This window comes from Podarcis melisellensis (assembly GCF_964234715.1).
Source record: "Podarcis melisellensis genome assembly, chromosome: 3".
NCBI classification, from domain to species: Eukaryota; Metazoa; Chordata; class Lepidosauria; order Squamata; family Lacertidae; genus Podarcis; species Podarcis melisellensis.
This window is the reverse complement of record NC_138530.1, coordinates 100,381,413-100,397,059: the sequence shown is the minus strand read 5'-3', so window position 1 is coordinate 100,397,059 and position 15,647 is coordinate 100,381,413. Positions and strand designations below refer to the sequence as shown.

General features: G+C 39.6%; 1 protein-coding gene across 4 annotated transcripts in view; it reads right to left on the bottom strand.

The window, feature by feature from the left end:
* Positions 1-16: 16 nt before the first annotated feature.
* The window catches only part of ATAD2B (ATPase family AAA domain containing 2B), a 53,835-nt gene continuing 38,204 nt past the window's right edge, over positions 17-15,647 (bottom strand). For 2 of the 4 annotated variants that reach the window (XM_081905954.1, XM_081905957.1), the window contains 9 exons: positions 14,328-14,513; positions 13,332-13,467; positions 11,491-11,687; positions 8,303-8,462; positions 6,954-7,076; positions 5,587-5,724; positions 2,038-2,727; positions 1,637-1,743; positions 17-611 (listed from right to left, as the gene is read on the bottom strand). In XM_081905954.1, the coding sequence (XP_081762080.1) occupies positions 429-611; positions 1,637-1,743; positions 2,038-2,727; positions 5,587-5,724; positions 6,954-7,076; positions 8,303-8,462; positions 11,491-11,687; positions 13,332-13,467; positions 14,328-14,513 (1,920 nt within the window). In that variant the 3' untranslated portion in view covers positions 17-428. The remainder of the gene's footprint in view (positions 612-1,636; positions 1,744-2,037; positions 2,728-5,586; positions 5,725-6,953; positions 7,077-8,302; positions 8,463-11,490; positions 11,688-13,331; positions 13,468-14,327; positions 14,514-15,647) is intronic. The other 2 variants (XM_081905955.1, XM_081905956.1) reach the window with 2 other exon arrangements.

Below are 15,647 nucleotides of genomic sequence, written 5' to 3'. Positions count from 1 at the left end.
TAATATTGCAGCAAATGAGAGGGAATTAGCGATACCCGCCATTTCTGTGGGTAGGTCAAGAACGAAGAAGGGCTTTGTACATGGTTTGTTTGCACACCTGTTTTTCTACTACTCTGCCAGTAGAAAATCTATATCAGCTGGCATATTAGGAGACTTCCAAACCAGTGTGTCATCCTGCTGAGCTATCTTTGTCTTTGCTAGCGGAGCGGCATCTATGTTACTTCCTGAAGCCCCTCAGCAGATTTCCAGCCGAGTTTAGGATTGCTCCCTGAGTAATAGAACCCAGGGCTTGACAAAAAACTTCTGCACAGTGAAATTTGGTCAAGAAGCCAAATGCCTGTGACCTCCCCAAAGTGGTTCAAATCACTAACACATGAAACTAAAGAGGACTTTTGGTAGATATTTTGGTGGCTCTGAAGCAACACTGACTAAAGAAGCATGTTACAAAAAATAATAATCATTAAAATGTTGTGCAAACGTACCTCTACAAGCTGTGACTTGTCATAATCTTTACGATGCCGATAGATGCATTGATTAAGGAGGGAGTATAGTCTCTCAAGCTGGTCAACAGTCAGGTTATCGCTTTTTTTAACCAACACATCAAGTAAATTCTATAAAGAGATATTGGCAAGAATCCAGGGTGAAGTTTATAAGGAAAGTATGAATCAGATTTCCTTGAAACGCTTAAGGAAGTCAAAACAAACAAACAAACAAAATTCCTTCCAGTAGCACCTTAAAGACCAACTAAGTTAGTTCTTGGTATGAGCTTTCGTGTGCATGCACACTTCTTCAGATACACTGAAACAGAAGTTTCCAGACCCTTCTATATAGTGAGAAGGTGGGGAGGGGTATTACTCAGAAGGGTGGTAGGAATGGGTGATTGGCAGATAGCTGTGATGAGCCTGTTGACGACTCTTAACGACTGCAATAGGTCTTACAGGAAAAAGCAAGGGGTGAGAAGGTGAAAAATGGCTTTGTCATGTATAATGAGATAAGAATCCAATGTCTTTGTTCAGACCAGGTCTCTCCATGGTTTTAAGTTTGGTAATAAGTTGCAATTCAGCAGCTTCTCTTTCCAGTCTATTTCTGAAATTCCTTTGTAGTAAAACAGCTACTTTGAGATCTTGTATAGAATGTCCTGGGAGATTGAAGTGTTCTCCTACTGGTTTCTCTGTCTTGTGATTCCTGATGTCAGATTTATGTCTGTTTATTCTTTGGCGTAAGGTTTGGCCTGTTTGTCCAATATAGAGAGCTGAAGGACACTGTTGGCTTTTGATGGCATACACAATGTTAGACGATGAGCAATTAAATAGTCCCGAGATGGTATGTGTGATGTTGTTGGGGCCAGTAATGGTGTTGTCCGGGTGTATGTGGCAGCAAAGTTGGCATCTGGGTTTATTGCAGGCTCTGGTGCCAGTGTCCGTGTTAAGTCTGGTTGTAGTATTATTTTGGGTTGGGGTTGTTAGGAGTTGAACTAACTTAGTTGGTCTTTAAGGTGCTACTGGAAGGAATTTTTTTTGTTTGTTTTGACTATAGCAGACCAACACGGCTACCTATCTGTAGCTTAAGGAAGTGTTAGGATAAAAAATTAAGAAATGCTATTAAGATTTAAGATTACCTATCCAGCCACCCTTACCATTAATCTGTCATGGTCAACAATGACAGGAGGTACAGGATCCAATTGCTCCTCCTCTGGAACCTGTGCCAAAGCAAATTTGCGAGGTTTCTTATTTTTCAATGTACCTGAAATTTATAAAAGCAAATATCAAAAATCAGGACACATAAGGTAACAATTAACAGCAGCATTAAATTCCAAGAGGTCCATTAATAATTTTTATTTTATTTTCAAAGTCTTAAGTGGCTCCAAGAACACAGGATGGGAAACATCTTTATCCAACAAATAGCGAGCTGATGTTGCTTTAAATCACTACAGACAAGCTTTCTGCCAAAATAGGAAGCATCTGTTTCAATGAAAGTAGTATAGATTTACTTGACTACAGGATTAGAACAGGGATAAATGATGAATACACTGCATACCTTCTTTATCTGATGATTCAGCTTCTTTAGTCTCAGTATCTATGCCTTGCAATTTCTTCTCGTTATTGCTGCATTGTGGTACCTCGGTGCCAGACTGTTTTAATTGTTCCTCCTCGGGACTGTCGCTCGAAGCTTCGGGTTTTTCCTTTGGGGGATCGGCGGTTGCATTTTGTTTGGGAATGGACACGTCAGGGATGGCAGGAGGCAAAATAGCATTCGGTGACTCACATTCGCCATACTGACACCCTGGGACAGCAGCTACTTCAGAGGCCTGGCCGTTTAAATGGTCCCCCTTGAACAAGGGCTCCTCCTTGGATTCCTTTTCTATAGTCAGAGTAATCTTCTTACTTACTAACAGGGACTCGTTGGAGCTCTCTTCTGTGGATGGAATACTGTTTTCTTTCCCGACTGGCCCATTGTTCAGTGTCTGTTCTCCATGTATATCCATGATATCGCAAGACGACTCATCATTTGTCATAGAGAGATCGCCCGTTTCTTCTCCATTCTCTTCAATGCAGTCTGTACTTCCCTCAAGCTCCCCGTTTTCCAGCATCTTGCTGTCCTCCCCTTGGTTTTCATCATCTGCAAACTTGGCATCATCTTCGTCTTTCTTCAAATTATTCACTTTTCTCTTCTTAATAATGCCTTTGCCCCACTGTGAACGTCGTCTTGATTTCCTCCTTAATCGAACTGAATCATGAAGAGATAAAAGTTCCCATTAGAGATGCAAAGATTTGCTTAGTAAGCAACGGGCAAGGTATCAATAAAATCAAGTCTATTTATTTTAATATTTTACCTTGCCTGGCCCAAACGTCATCCAAGGCAGCTAATTATGATATAAAACAACATAAAAAAACACAGTAACACTTTCTTAAAACACACGCACACAAAATCCTAATACAGATCGCCAGCCCTCAAAGGCTTATAACTCCTGTTTATGCTTATAACACTTAGTATATTTGAGTTTACAAAAAGTTTAAAAAAATAAATTTTAAAATGTTTCTGACTTTATTTATCCATTTCATAAAACAACAAAGAGTCTTATGGGCCCATAAAACGACCAACAAATTTATTGTGACATAAATGGGGAATGCTGACAAAGATTTCTAGTGTTTACAGAGCAGTATTTCAGTACCTTACCCCTCCAAATCTATCTGGATTATCTAAATACTATGCAATTAAACAGTTGCCAAGTCTCAGTATTCTGAAAGAGACTGTTTATAGGGGGCATTTATTCCAAGTACGGTGGTACCTCGGGTTAAGTACTTAATTCGTTCCGGAGGTCCGTTCTTAACCTGAAACTGTTCTTAACCTGAAGCACCACTTTAACTAATGGGGCCTCCCACTGCCGCCACGCCGCTGGAGCACGATTTCTGTGCTCATCCTGAAGCAAAGTTCTTAACCCAAGGTACTATTTCTGGGTTAGCGGAGTCTGTAACCTAAAGCGCATGTAACCTGAAGCGTATGTAACCCCAGGTACCACTGTAATGTTCTGTAGACCCTTGTTTTTCTCTCACACTAGGTATTCACTGCTCCTGAGAGAATTAAGCCTCCCTAAGGAGAAAACTAGGAGCATGTCTTATTTCTTGCAACACAATTCTGCGGGCCTTAACATAAATAGTACAATTTTCGGTCACTGTGCTTCAACAATTTAATAGAACAATGCATGTTCAAGTAATAGTTCAACAACTATCTTTGCCAGAGACAGCTACTGAATACAGCTATCAAGTAACCCATTTAAAGATGCAAAACAATGTGCTTTTGACACCATCTACTGGCAACAGCAAGGAACAATCCCATGTTTTAAAAAGTTCATTTTCAACATGTTCTATTCTCAAAATATGTGCAGGCAATGCTGCCTTTCCTGTGTAAAAACACCTCCGTGTGTGTCAAATGCGACCACAGTCTTTGATTCATTTTACAACAGTTTGCAAGGCAAACTGGCCACAGACACAAACATCCATGCACCCTCATCCCTCTTTTTACAGGGCTATATTCTAGCGCAACATGGTTATATGTCCAACAGGTCGTCTTTGGTCTAGGCTTAAGTATGGCTTTTATACCACGGGAATCCACTAAAGAAATTTTATTATGAGAGAGCGCTTTGGTTCTCTCCAGAAGCTCCCATTTTTGGCTCTAGACCTTTGTTTTGTTTTTATTTTAAGGAATTTACACACCATCATTTTCACCATTAAAGGTAAAGGTAAAGGGACCCCTGACCATTAGGCCCAGTTGTGGCAGACTCTGGGGTTGTGGTGCTCATTTCGCTTTATTGGCTGAGGAAGCTGGTGTACAGCTTCTGGGTCATGTGGCCAGCATGACTAAGCCGCTTCTGGCGAACCAAAGAAGCACACGGAAACGCAGTTTACCTTCCCGCCGGAGGGGTACCTATTTATCTACTTGCACTTTGACGTGCTTTTGAACTGCTAGGTTGGCAGGAGCAGGGACCGCGCAACGGGAGCCCACCCCATCGCGGGGATTCAAACCGCCAACCTTCTGATTGGCAAGTCCTAGGCTCTGTGGTTTAACCCACAGTGCCACCCGCGTCCCTATTTTCACCCTTATGTCCCATTAAATCACACAATATACAAAATTTAAAGCACAGATTAAAACATCAGAGATCAGAACATGGTGCAAAAGGTCTCCTAAAATACATCCGTTTCAACCTGATGTCTGAAACTTAGCAGGGACTATGCCTGCCTGGTTTCTAATGGGAGCTCCGTTAGAAATGCACGCTCAATTGGTAGAGCATAAAACTCTTAACCACTAGGCCATGGATTCAAGGCCCATGTTGGGCAAAAGATTCCTGCACTGCAAGGGGTTGGGCTAGATGATCCTCATGGTCCCTTCCAATGACACAGTTCTATGGTTCTATGAACTGGACCCACTACACTGAATGGACAACTCCTACTGGATCTGGGGAGGGGAGAGGAGATGATGATGATATTAGAGAACGGGTGTCATGGGAGGCTGTGGGGGAAATCGTCAAAAGTTGCCTCCCATCCTCTTCCATTAGAGCAGTGATGGCCAAACTTGGCTGTCCATCAGTTTTGGGACTACAATTCCCATCATCCCTTACCATTGGTCCTGTTAGCTAGGGATGATGGGAGTTGTAGTCCCAAAACAGCTGGAGGGCCAAGTTTGGCCATCCTCTTGCAATAGAGGATGCCTCTGCTAGCTCAAAAGCCGTCCCATAAGTGCAAGGATACCAACTGGATTCCATCCACACTAACTACCAGACCAGGACAGCATGCTTCTTTAAAAAGTATTTTTCATACTAATTCGAATATCTGAAATTGTTCAGTGAAAAGCTATTTCAGTCGAACCTTCTTCCAATCCACTCTCATAAGGAATTTTAGTAAATTGACACCTAACTCAACGGATGAGTACTATTCTGGCTATCTTATAAAAACTAGCTGAAGTAGTAATAGCAATTAGGTGAACACTTCGTGTGTTTTTAAAAATGTAATAGGAGATGTGTGCCAGATATATACTCATCTTGTTTAGAGCTATGCTTATCGCCTGGATAAAATGGTCTGAAATACTCACATGCACATTTATTTGCAGAGTTGTGCCAAACTGACATTGCATTTTTTTGCCTGTTCTGGAATGCCTCCTCAATTCTCGTTTCTGTTTTCTGTACAGTGGAACCATGAGGATTTATTTGGTCTGCCGTTACTGATAAGCCTGGGTACAGAAGATAAGCATACCTATTTTAATAATCCCAGCAGTATTAACTGCCCGAGTTATTAAAAGCAGCCTGGAATAAAGTATAACATTAAAAACTTTCGGTGATTAAATTAATTTCACCAGATACTCCCAAACATCTACATCCAGAAGATTTGCTTTTCCCCCAACAACGGAATGTATGAGACCCCCAGTATGAAACCTGACAGTTCAAACTTCTCTGTTTCAAAGAAAATACTACTTAGCATTTATATAGGGCTTCCCAACTGGTGGCCTGCCGACCCCAGGGGGTCAGTGGCACCATTCACATAATAAAAACTACCATAGAGATATCAAAATTTTCAAAAGCAGAGGGTCCATGGCTTGGCTTTTGAAAAACCTGAGGTTGCCCAGTACTTAGCTAATTGAGAATCACTGCTTGAAGAGTGTTCATAGCTCATCATAAAAATTAACCACCTTCACACATCATGTAGTGATTGTATTATTGGTCAGTATTATTAACCATGTCATGCAGATAGGGGGCTGTGGCGGAGGGTAAAAATAGATTGCCTCTAGGTCTATCAAGTGATTCTATGGTAAAGGTTAGATTCAAACACTTTGCTCTGAATAAATGTGGAGAAGTTTGCATTGCTAACTACTTAACTCTACAAGGTTCCTAACATACCGTATTTTTCCATCTATAAGACGCCTCCATGTATAAGATGCCCCCTATTTGGGGGGGCTCCGATTTTAAAAAATGGAGGGTGATGTATCTGTGTATAAGACGCCCCCAATTTTTGACATTATTTTTTAGGGGGAAAACCTAGTCTTATACACGATACTCAATTCTGATTTTAAAAATTGGTGCAAAATGGTTTTACTTTCCGTATTTACTTATTCCTTTGAATTCTAATTTCTATAGAATTTACAGTACACAAGACATTTTACAACACTTTTATCATTATTTTTCTTGACAACTATCTGAGGAAGATGAATACTAAAAATGTGGTTATGAGCTACTAAAAGTGAGTTAATAAAAAGTTTCTTGAACTGGCCCCAAAACTTTCAAACTGGACTTAAAGAATCTAAATCTAAATAATGTGAACCTTGAAATGCAACATTTCATCAGATTTTTCCTGGTGATAATTGGTTTCTTAGAGACTGTGCATTTATTGATCAAGAATTCAATTGCCATTTGTGTATTGTGTATCATATATAGTCAATGTATTTTTAAAAAATTATAAGAATACCTCTCTTTTTTCTTGCTTCCTTTACTTCTTCACACATTTTATTGAACTCTGGATCAAGCTCAGCAGCAATGATAGCATGTGCAGTGTCCTTCAGAGTACAGGCTCGGTGCCTAATGATTTTATCTGGAAAATCAACGTAAATTTCATTTTTAACAATCAAAAATATCTAATTTATTTCTTTATTTATCGTCTTTGTGTAACAGGACTGCTGAAGACAATGACAGAAATAAAAGAGAAAACAATTTTTAAAACAGCTCAGAGTTAAATTAAGAGCCATAAAATAAATAATATCCATATAAGTAATCAAATGTGGAACAAATATGTTTTAATCAGCCTTCTAAGACTTAACATTAGTGCTGCTTAGCAGGCGTGCTGATATGTATCATGCTTGCACAACTTGCACTCTAAGCTGAATATCTTCATTATGCTACTCGACTGCCAGTGAAGAACTGTTTTCTGTAAAACTGGAAGATCAAAATACATGGTACCTTCACACCGGGGGGTCATAAGCTGTGCAGGTCTGATTTATAAAGACTTCACGTGTCTATGTATGTATGCATCAGTTCTATCAGCTTTGTCTTGAAAGCTTTTTGTTTAAAAAAATCCATACTTCCAGCTTCCAGTTTGGCTAATAAACACTTTACTTTAGAATACGTGGGTTCAAATATTATGTCTGCATTCCTACGCATTTAGGTTCCCAACAAAATCAATCAGATGTAGCTTTTAAATAAATACATATTGAGATCCAAACGCTTCTTTAGGCATGGCAAAGAAGTTAGGTGAGCTCATTGAATTTTTTTACTTTTTTCTTTAAACAGTAAGACTCCACTCCATAACAGAAATTGCTTGCGAAAGCACCAACAGTTTTAAAAGCAGAAACAGATGAGTGCCTTAAGACCTCCCTACACCTACCTCCTCAGAAATAGCATTACAACAGCAGCTGTCTTTTAAAACCTTTAGTACAAATGAAATTTGATATCTGCTTAACTTTGGTCTGATAATTGACTTTTATCCTACACCTAATTGCCATACCAGCAGTATAGTGCAATGGTAGGGCAATAACAAAATCACACAGGATAGAAAGCTGTTTTAGTGAAGGTAGCCAGGAAAGTTAAAGACTTTCGCTTGGTGACAGCAATGAGGACCCAGGAGGTCATTTGGATTGTTTTCTTTATTTTCTCACAGTGCAGGATGTAGCCTATGCTGCTACATTCATTCAGTCAGTAACTAATATTGAGTAATGTTAGCTTTTAACCAATTTGTATAAGACACAGCTGCAACTGAATACACAATTAAATGTGATGTCATGTTTAAGTTGTTGGTTTTTTAAAATAAAAAAAAATCCTTACCCCCAGGATCTTTGTCAGGATTATATTCCAATGCATTGCTGCATATGAGATCTATGTCTATTAGGAAATCCTTTGCAGTTAAATAATTGTGCTTATCAATTTTACTTATTACTGTAGACAGGTCCATCGGCTCTCTGATAACTTCAAGGTAATCTGAAACCTATAATCAAACAGTGACACAGAGTGACACAAAAGTGACACAGAGATTTATGCTAACTTTAACATACTCAGCACTATCATTTTGTTTTCGAACACAGTAATTCTAAACAGTTGAAACCATGATAAGAAATAATGCTGGAACAACATTTGTTCACCCCAAGATTCATCGCTCTGATTTTTACCTGGCAAGGAAAACTCCTATCAAAGCTCTTTTGTTCTGTATATGTAAGTAATTTTCATTTTTAAATGCAGTGGTACCTTGCCATTTTCAGCAACTGGTATTCAGAATCATTACTGCATCCATCTGTCCGGAGTCTTGCACCACTCAGCTTAAATAGTTGTTCATGAGTTCCAGTGTTACGAGAGAGGGACAAAAACTTTTATCCATCCACTTTCTTCATGCTGGGAATAAATTATGTATGCTTCTATCATGACTTATTTGCCTTTACTCTAAGCCAGGCTTCCTCAACCTCGGCCCTCCAGATATTTTGAAACTACAATTCCCATCATCCCTGACCACTGGTCCTGCTAGCTAGGGACGATGGGAGTTGTAGGCCAAAAACATCTGGAGGGCTGAGGGTGAGGAAGCCTGCTCTAAACCAAAAAAGCTTGAATGCTGTGACCTTTTGTCATAGGGGAGTTGCCCCATCCCATGAAAAGAAGAGCCCAATATAGATTTTACATTTGATGGGCATTTAATATTTGAGGAAATGAGATGAGATGAAACAGATTCAAAGCCCGAAATTGCTTGGAGGTCCAATTGCCTGAAAATAGGTACCCAGGCATCGGAGGCCCTTCTACAGGTGCCCCTATCAAATAGGGCACAGTATGTAATCCTCACCTGAGAGGAGGCCTTTACAGCAGGTGAACCGCAATCATGGAATAAAATAATTTTTTAAAAATGCTGTAGTTCTTTGGCATACCTATGGAGCTCCATGCAGTCAAAGGAATGAGCTCCCACCACTGGGGAAAAGGGCTGAGGTTTGTCCCTGCAGTTGCACTGAGGTCTGGACAAAGTTCTGAAGCATCAGTACTGTTCCATTACTTCTGAATGCCCATATCAAAGCCTGTGCAATGTGGGAAACAAGACCCTGCCTATCTCTCACTTTAGGCTGGGACAGGCGCCACAAATGTGCACCCTGGAATAAAAACTACAATCATGCTGCAAAGTGCATTTGTGAATCTCTGGATCACTTTTAAAATGTCCCTGAGGAATTCTACTGGTCCCTTCCTCCCTGTCTGAAACTCCTCCTCCTCCGAGCACAGCTTTTTGTCTTTTCTTCGACCAGCTTCATGCCCATGAATCAACTATTTTCTATTTTTTACATTTTCAAATAAATCAGTAAACTCGTCAGTTTACCTTTTTAGACAGGAGTGACTTGCTACAGTGCTCATGTAATGTTAAAAACGTATTGTAGAAAACACCTCTTAAGCACAAGAAAGAAATTGGTTACATATACAGAATTTTAAAAATCTAATGGCTGAAGTGATAACCAGGTCTTGATTTGAGCTAGGGCTCAACACAGAAATCTATTTTGAACCTTGGAACATTTCAGGTAGTATTCGAAAACAGCAAATGCACAGAAAGGGCAATATTCAACTGTGGTGTTTCTCCCCCACCCCCAAACAGGACTTGACCCTTTCTTTCCTCTCCCCTATAGTCTCCCGCATGCATTCAGAATCTGTTGTGGAGAGTTTGGGAACCCTCCAGAACAAAAGATGGGGCCAAGGAGCTTTGATTTTGAAAAGAGGGAGCGTAAGTTCTATCATCATGCCTGCTGGCACAATATTAGATCTCACCCAATAAATGTATATCAATATTCACTGCTCTTAGTCTAGATTGGGGGCTGTGTTTTCATATTAAATAGTATAGCTGCCACTGATCTGATACCACTCAGAAACCTAATCAGTGGTCCAGTTACAAATTTGCAAAATGGAGCCAGTAATTTACTCTTCCACAGGACTTTTTCGACTAGGGATGGGCTACCATTCTTTTTTAACAGCCACATTCCCTTGGTAATCTGTCATGGTCTCATGACAACTGCGGATGGGGCCACTCGCATGTATTTCTGTCCCCTCCTTTTCTCTTTCCAGGCTCTCTTCTTTCCACCCAGTGAGCTACTGGAGGAGGAAATTGCAGAATGCACAAAAAGCAGGCATTTCCTTCCAAACAGACTGCCGTCACCAGAGGTCTGAATTGATCGCATGCAGACCATCTGATAGAGCGCACCTTTGATAGAGCTATTCCTTGAACTATCAAGCCCCCAATTGCTAGCACAATGCAAATTACATTTTTATAAGCACATCACCACAAATGGCTATTTCTTATCTGTGCAAAATTGAGCTTTGAAGTTGACCGAAAATCGGACAGATTGTCACAAATTTGCTTGTAAACATGAACTAAAAGTGATTTTCTAGTAAACAAGGGATAGTTAATGCAGCTTTGCCACTCACTGCTTAATTTTATATAGAACATTAAACTTTTTTTTTTTTACTCTAAAGGCAAAGCCCAGAAAATTTAACAGTGAATCAAACTTAAGTCGCCAAATTCAGTCTTATTTTTTATAAAACTATATTTGTAGTTGACTACAAGTTGTCAGATCAAATGGTGTCATTACAGATTTATAAATTTTCAATTTTCACTTTGTCCAGAAACAGGCAAGGGGAGAGAGATGATAGTTTAATTTGTGAAATATTCTGGAAGAGAAATTACAATTCAATAAATTTCTTTCAACATCCCCATTGGCTACGTGGTGATACTCCAGATAAAACAGTTTACATCTGCTTCCTGTGAACAAATAATTTTTTGCTACAGAATGGAAGCAGCTCAAACAATACAGTATTCTATAGGTTAGCATTCTTGCCGAAATAAGCTAGCAGTGGCTTCAAATGTTAAAATTAAGCCACAATTGCTATAAATATGCAAAACAGGTTAGATCAGGGATATCTGCAATAACAACTAATATATGTATTCTTAATTAATCACTAATAAGGTCAACTTCATTGTTTGCACGTTACTGAAACAAGACCTCTTCAATATCCACCGGTTTGCTGAAGATGTTAAAGCGCTTGTCTGTGGCCAATCTCTTGGTAACATCCCGGAGAAACAATCGCAGTTCTCTCAGTGTGTTTTCTTCCTGGTCCTCCATTCGCTGCTTTTCTGCCTCTGACAGCTGGCGAGTAGAAAATGGTAGTGCAAGAGGAAGCACCTCCATATCAGAAAGAGCTTTAAAAATAAGAATAATCAAAAAGTCAGGCAAAATAGGCTTTTCAGATTACATCCTTGGAAAATTTCACACGACACAGTGAATTTCCTACTTTTTACCCTTATCAGGCTTGATAATGCCAAGAACTCTGCACTCCTTATCTCAGCTCCGCACACCAAACTGAAGTAACCATATTGTGGAGACTTTACTGCGAACAACGGCAGCCTGCTCAGCACCTTTCCTTCAATAAGAGGGGTTGACAAGACACAGGGCGGCAGGAATCTCAAGATCCTGCATGGCGTTCTATCACAGCTATCAGAAAGTTAGAGCCAGAGATATTTTTGGCTCCTTCAGTCTATAGGAAAGCACAACTAATGCCTGCCAAGTTGTAAGTCATCTCCACCGAAAGATGGGTTTCCTTTCAGTGCCAAAGAAAATGTTCCAAATCCCAAACCCCAATTAATCTGAAGCCACTACAAAAACTGTCTGCCTTTCCCCCTTAAGATTTACATACAGGCAAGCTTCTAGGAGGTTCTATAAGCAGGCTATGAGTAAAAATGTTTCTAGTGCAGGAAAATCCAAGACCACGCTGGCAGAATCTAGTGATTGGGTGCTGTTTTGGGCAGCTCTCTAAATTTCGGCTCAGTTCATGCTTCCTTCTTTCTCTCAAAGCTGCTATCCGTTTCAAAGTCTTTACTGCTTTGAATATGGCTATCCCACAACTCTCAACAATTTTACAATCCGTTTAGATATGAAGACTGTTATAAAAATGTATAAATGGGTGCTCGTTGGCATACTGAGATGCTATTCTGGCAGCCTATTCAGCCCATTTATTGCCTTTAATTCTAACACGTTCAGGAAACCAACCAGCCTCCAGAATGTATGTTGAGGTAATAGCTGAGAGAGAAAAATGGAGCTGAGGGAGTGCGGTGGAACTGGCCTGCTCAAGCAATTCTGTTAATTGTGGTTACTCTTCCTGCACCTTTCCCAGCTCTACAATACCATTTTGGAGCTGGGATGATCAGAACTGCATAGTGTTACGCATATCGGAAAAGACTAAGGTATGCAACCATTTAGCCACGGGGTTTGTTTTTGGGTTAGTGTTACAAATATGGCTGTACTCTATACTAATTACAACACCAGAATTTTTATTGGCTATGTCTTCTGTAATAATTCCTACTGTGGCATTCCTTTTTCACAGCTGCCACACGCTGAAGACATGCTTTCCACAGCTATCCAACACAACTCCCAAGAGTTCCTGGTGTCACTGCAAGGTCAAGACCCTATCAGTGTACATGGGAAGTTAAGATTTTATTTTCTCAAATGTGCATCACTTGACATTTATTTACATTGGGCTTCATCTGCCAGTTTGTTGCCCATTTCATTCAATTTGTTACTTTGCTTTTAGAGCTCTTCACAATCTTGGATTTTCACCAACCTGAATACTTTGGTGTCATATGCAAACTTAGCCACTTCTCTGCCCATCCTTAATTCCACATCATTCAATGAACATGTAACACCATGGTGTGAATGCAAATATTTATCCTATGCACCATCACCACCAACAACTGCTATTTCTAATCTTATTTCAAAATGAACACAAGCAGGGCTGCTTTCAGGTGGAAAATTACATACATTCTGGACTTTACAGAGAATTAACTTACCAATTTGTTTCCTTCTTGGAGGAGACATAGATGCTTGATTGAGGACAAGCTCTTGGAAAAATTTGCGCCTGTCTTCTTCACTAGGTCTCTGAATATAAAAAACCTCTTCATACTGGATTTTAAAGATACATTTCACCTACATAAAATCAATGAGAATTAGGCAGCTGAAAATCAATGAGAATTAGGCAGAGCTACTTAATCAAACAAAACAAGCAAATTTTAGTACACCACCCCCTCCCACTACGTAAAATAGACAAAATTACCCTCATAATTTTACTGCCTGAAAACGGGGTAGCTAAATTGCATATGCCAATTTGGTTTGCTCCTAGCAAAAGCTAGTAATTGGTTACATCCTCAGCAGGGAAGAAAAACACACACTAGGGTAAAAAACAGCATTGTTTCAATAGCATTTAACAAAAACAGCTAGTCTGACAATCACAGAGGGGGGGGGGGCTTGAGCCTAGCGGAGCAAATAAGGCAGTGTCAGGGCAAGAAAAGAACATTGGACAGAAGCTCCAAATTAGAACGGGAAACATTTGCTTTCTTGTTTTAGGGTATTTTTCTAACATGCCGTCGTCAGCGGTACCACCACCTAGACAAAATTAATTTTGCAATGCCAGCTTCCAAAATTTGATTTACGTTAGTAAGCAACATTATCCCAATCTAACGATACATACAACCAGCCCCTCATTCTTGCCACAGTACAAGTGGTTTGTTAAACACCCTCAGGAATAAAAAGATACTGTATTTTTTGCTCTATAAGACTCACTTTTTCTGAGATTCAGAATTTTTTTTCTCTTGTTTTCCTCCTCCAAAAACTAGGTGTGTCTTGTGATCTGGTGCGTCTTATAGAGCGAAAAATACAGTACTTCAGCATTGGGGTAGAAGTTTCCCTCCAAGTGGACATCCCTACATGCACTTTTCAAGCCCCTCTCTGATTCAGGTTCACTTTTCCCTACAATGCTTCCACTTCTCAAGTAATCACGCCATACTCACCTCTTCTGGCAATTCACTATACATGGTTTCAGAGGTAGAGAGTAGAAATATAGGTGAGAATGATGGTATGTCTTGCAGCAAAGTTAGAAAAGTAGCTCTCACAGTTTCACTGACAGCTTCCCACCAATCACCAATATGAGGCATGTAAACAATGCTCGGTAGTGTTCTTCTTGCTTCACGAAAGATCTAATTTAAGAGGATACCAATGTTAAAATGATATTAAGAAAATAATTTTTAAAAAATTATTTGTATTTTATGCACACAAACATTTAAGAATGTAGTATTTTCAACTGTATCTTTCTTAAAGGTTAGATTTAAATAGCTATTTTCCATATGCATTCACGTTAAGGCTCCAAATTATCTCGGTCTTGTCTTAGTAAAACTTCAAAGCATTGTTCTAATCATCTATCATCACAAAAATCACTAACTTGCATAAGAACATTAAACAGCACTTTTTTATTGCTTCTTCCGATTATTATTATTTTTTACTGGTATAATATTCTCAAACATTGCTTTCTCTCAATTTTGAAATGCCACCGCTTAACTAAACTGAAATTAATGGTCGCTCTGCATCTTGCCAATAACTTCAGACATAGCATGGCGGCATGTTTCAAAATTGTCTCCATAACATACCATTCTGTGTTTTTCCTATACTTTAAATGGATATGAGATAGCAGGGTTGTGATTAAAGATGACAGTTAACAATGAAGTCTTTGGACTTAACAATTGTCAATTCCCTCCCCAATAATATTAAATATTCCATGTACAGCCATGGCTTTGGCTCAGAGAATGCTATGACAGAGCTTACATGTGCAGCCTAAAAATAAAGAACATTTAGAGAAGCTGAAGGTTTTCAGAAGTGTTTTTATAGAAGATATTGTTGGTTTCTGCAAAGCTGAGATTTAATCCAACCTCAACAGGTAAGTTAAAAGAGAACCCAGTGGCCTGGGAATAGCGAACTGACAGCCCTCCCCACTCAACCCACAGAATTCTCCCTCCCAGGTTTTAGGACTGAAAATACCTCTTGTTGGTGCCAAAGCTAAAATGCTTTTTACAAGTCTGTAAAAAGAAGGGTGGATGGTTGAACCAAGAAGAAAGGCAGCCCTGAAGCTTTAAAAGTTTTTCACCCTGCAAGTGACGTAGCGATCTCACCGTTCAAAATAAATTGACAGCAATCTTAAACATTTTTAACAAATTCCACCAAGCTCAGTCTCTTTCTAACAGTTGGTGACTGGAAATGCTTTGTCTCAGACCAGAGAAGAAGCATGCATAGCTCTGGCAGTGACGCTTCTTGCTTCAGCAGAAGTGTATTGTGGCACC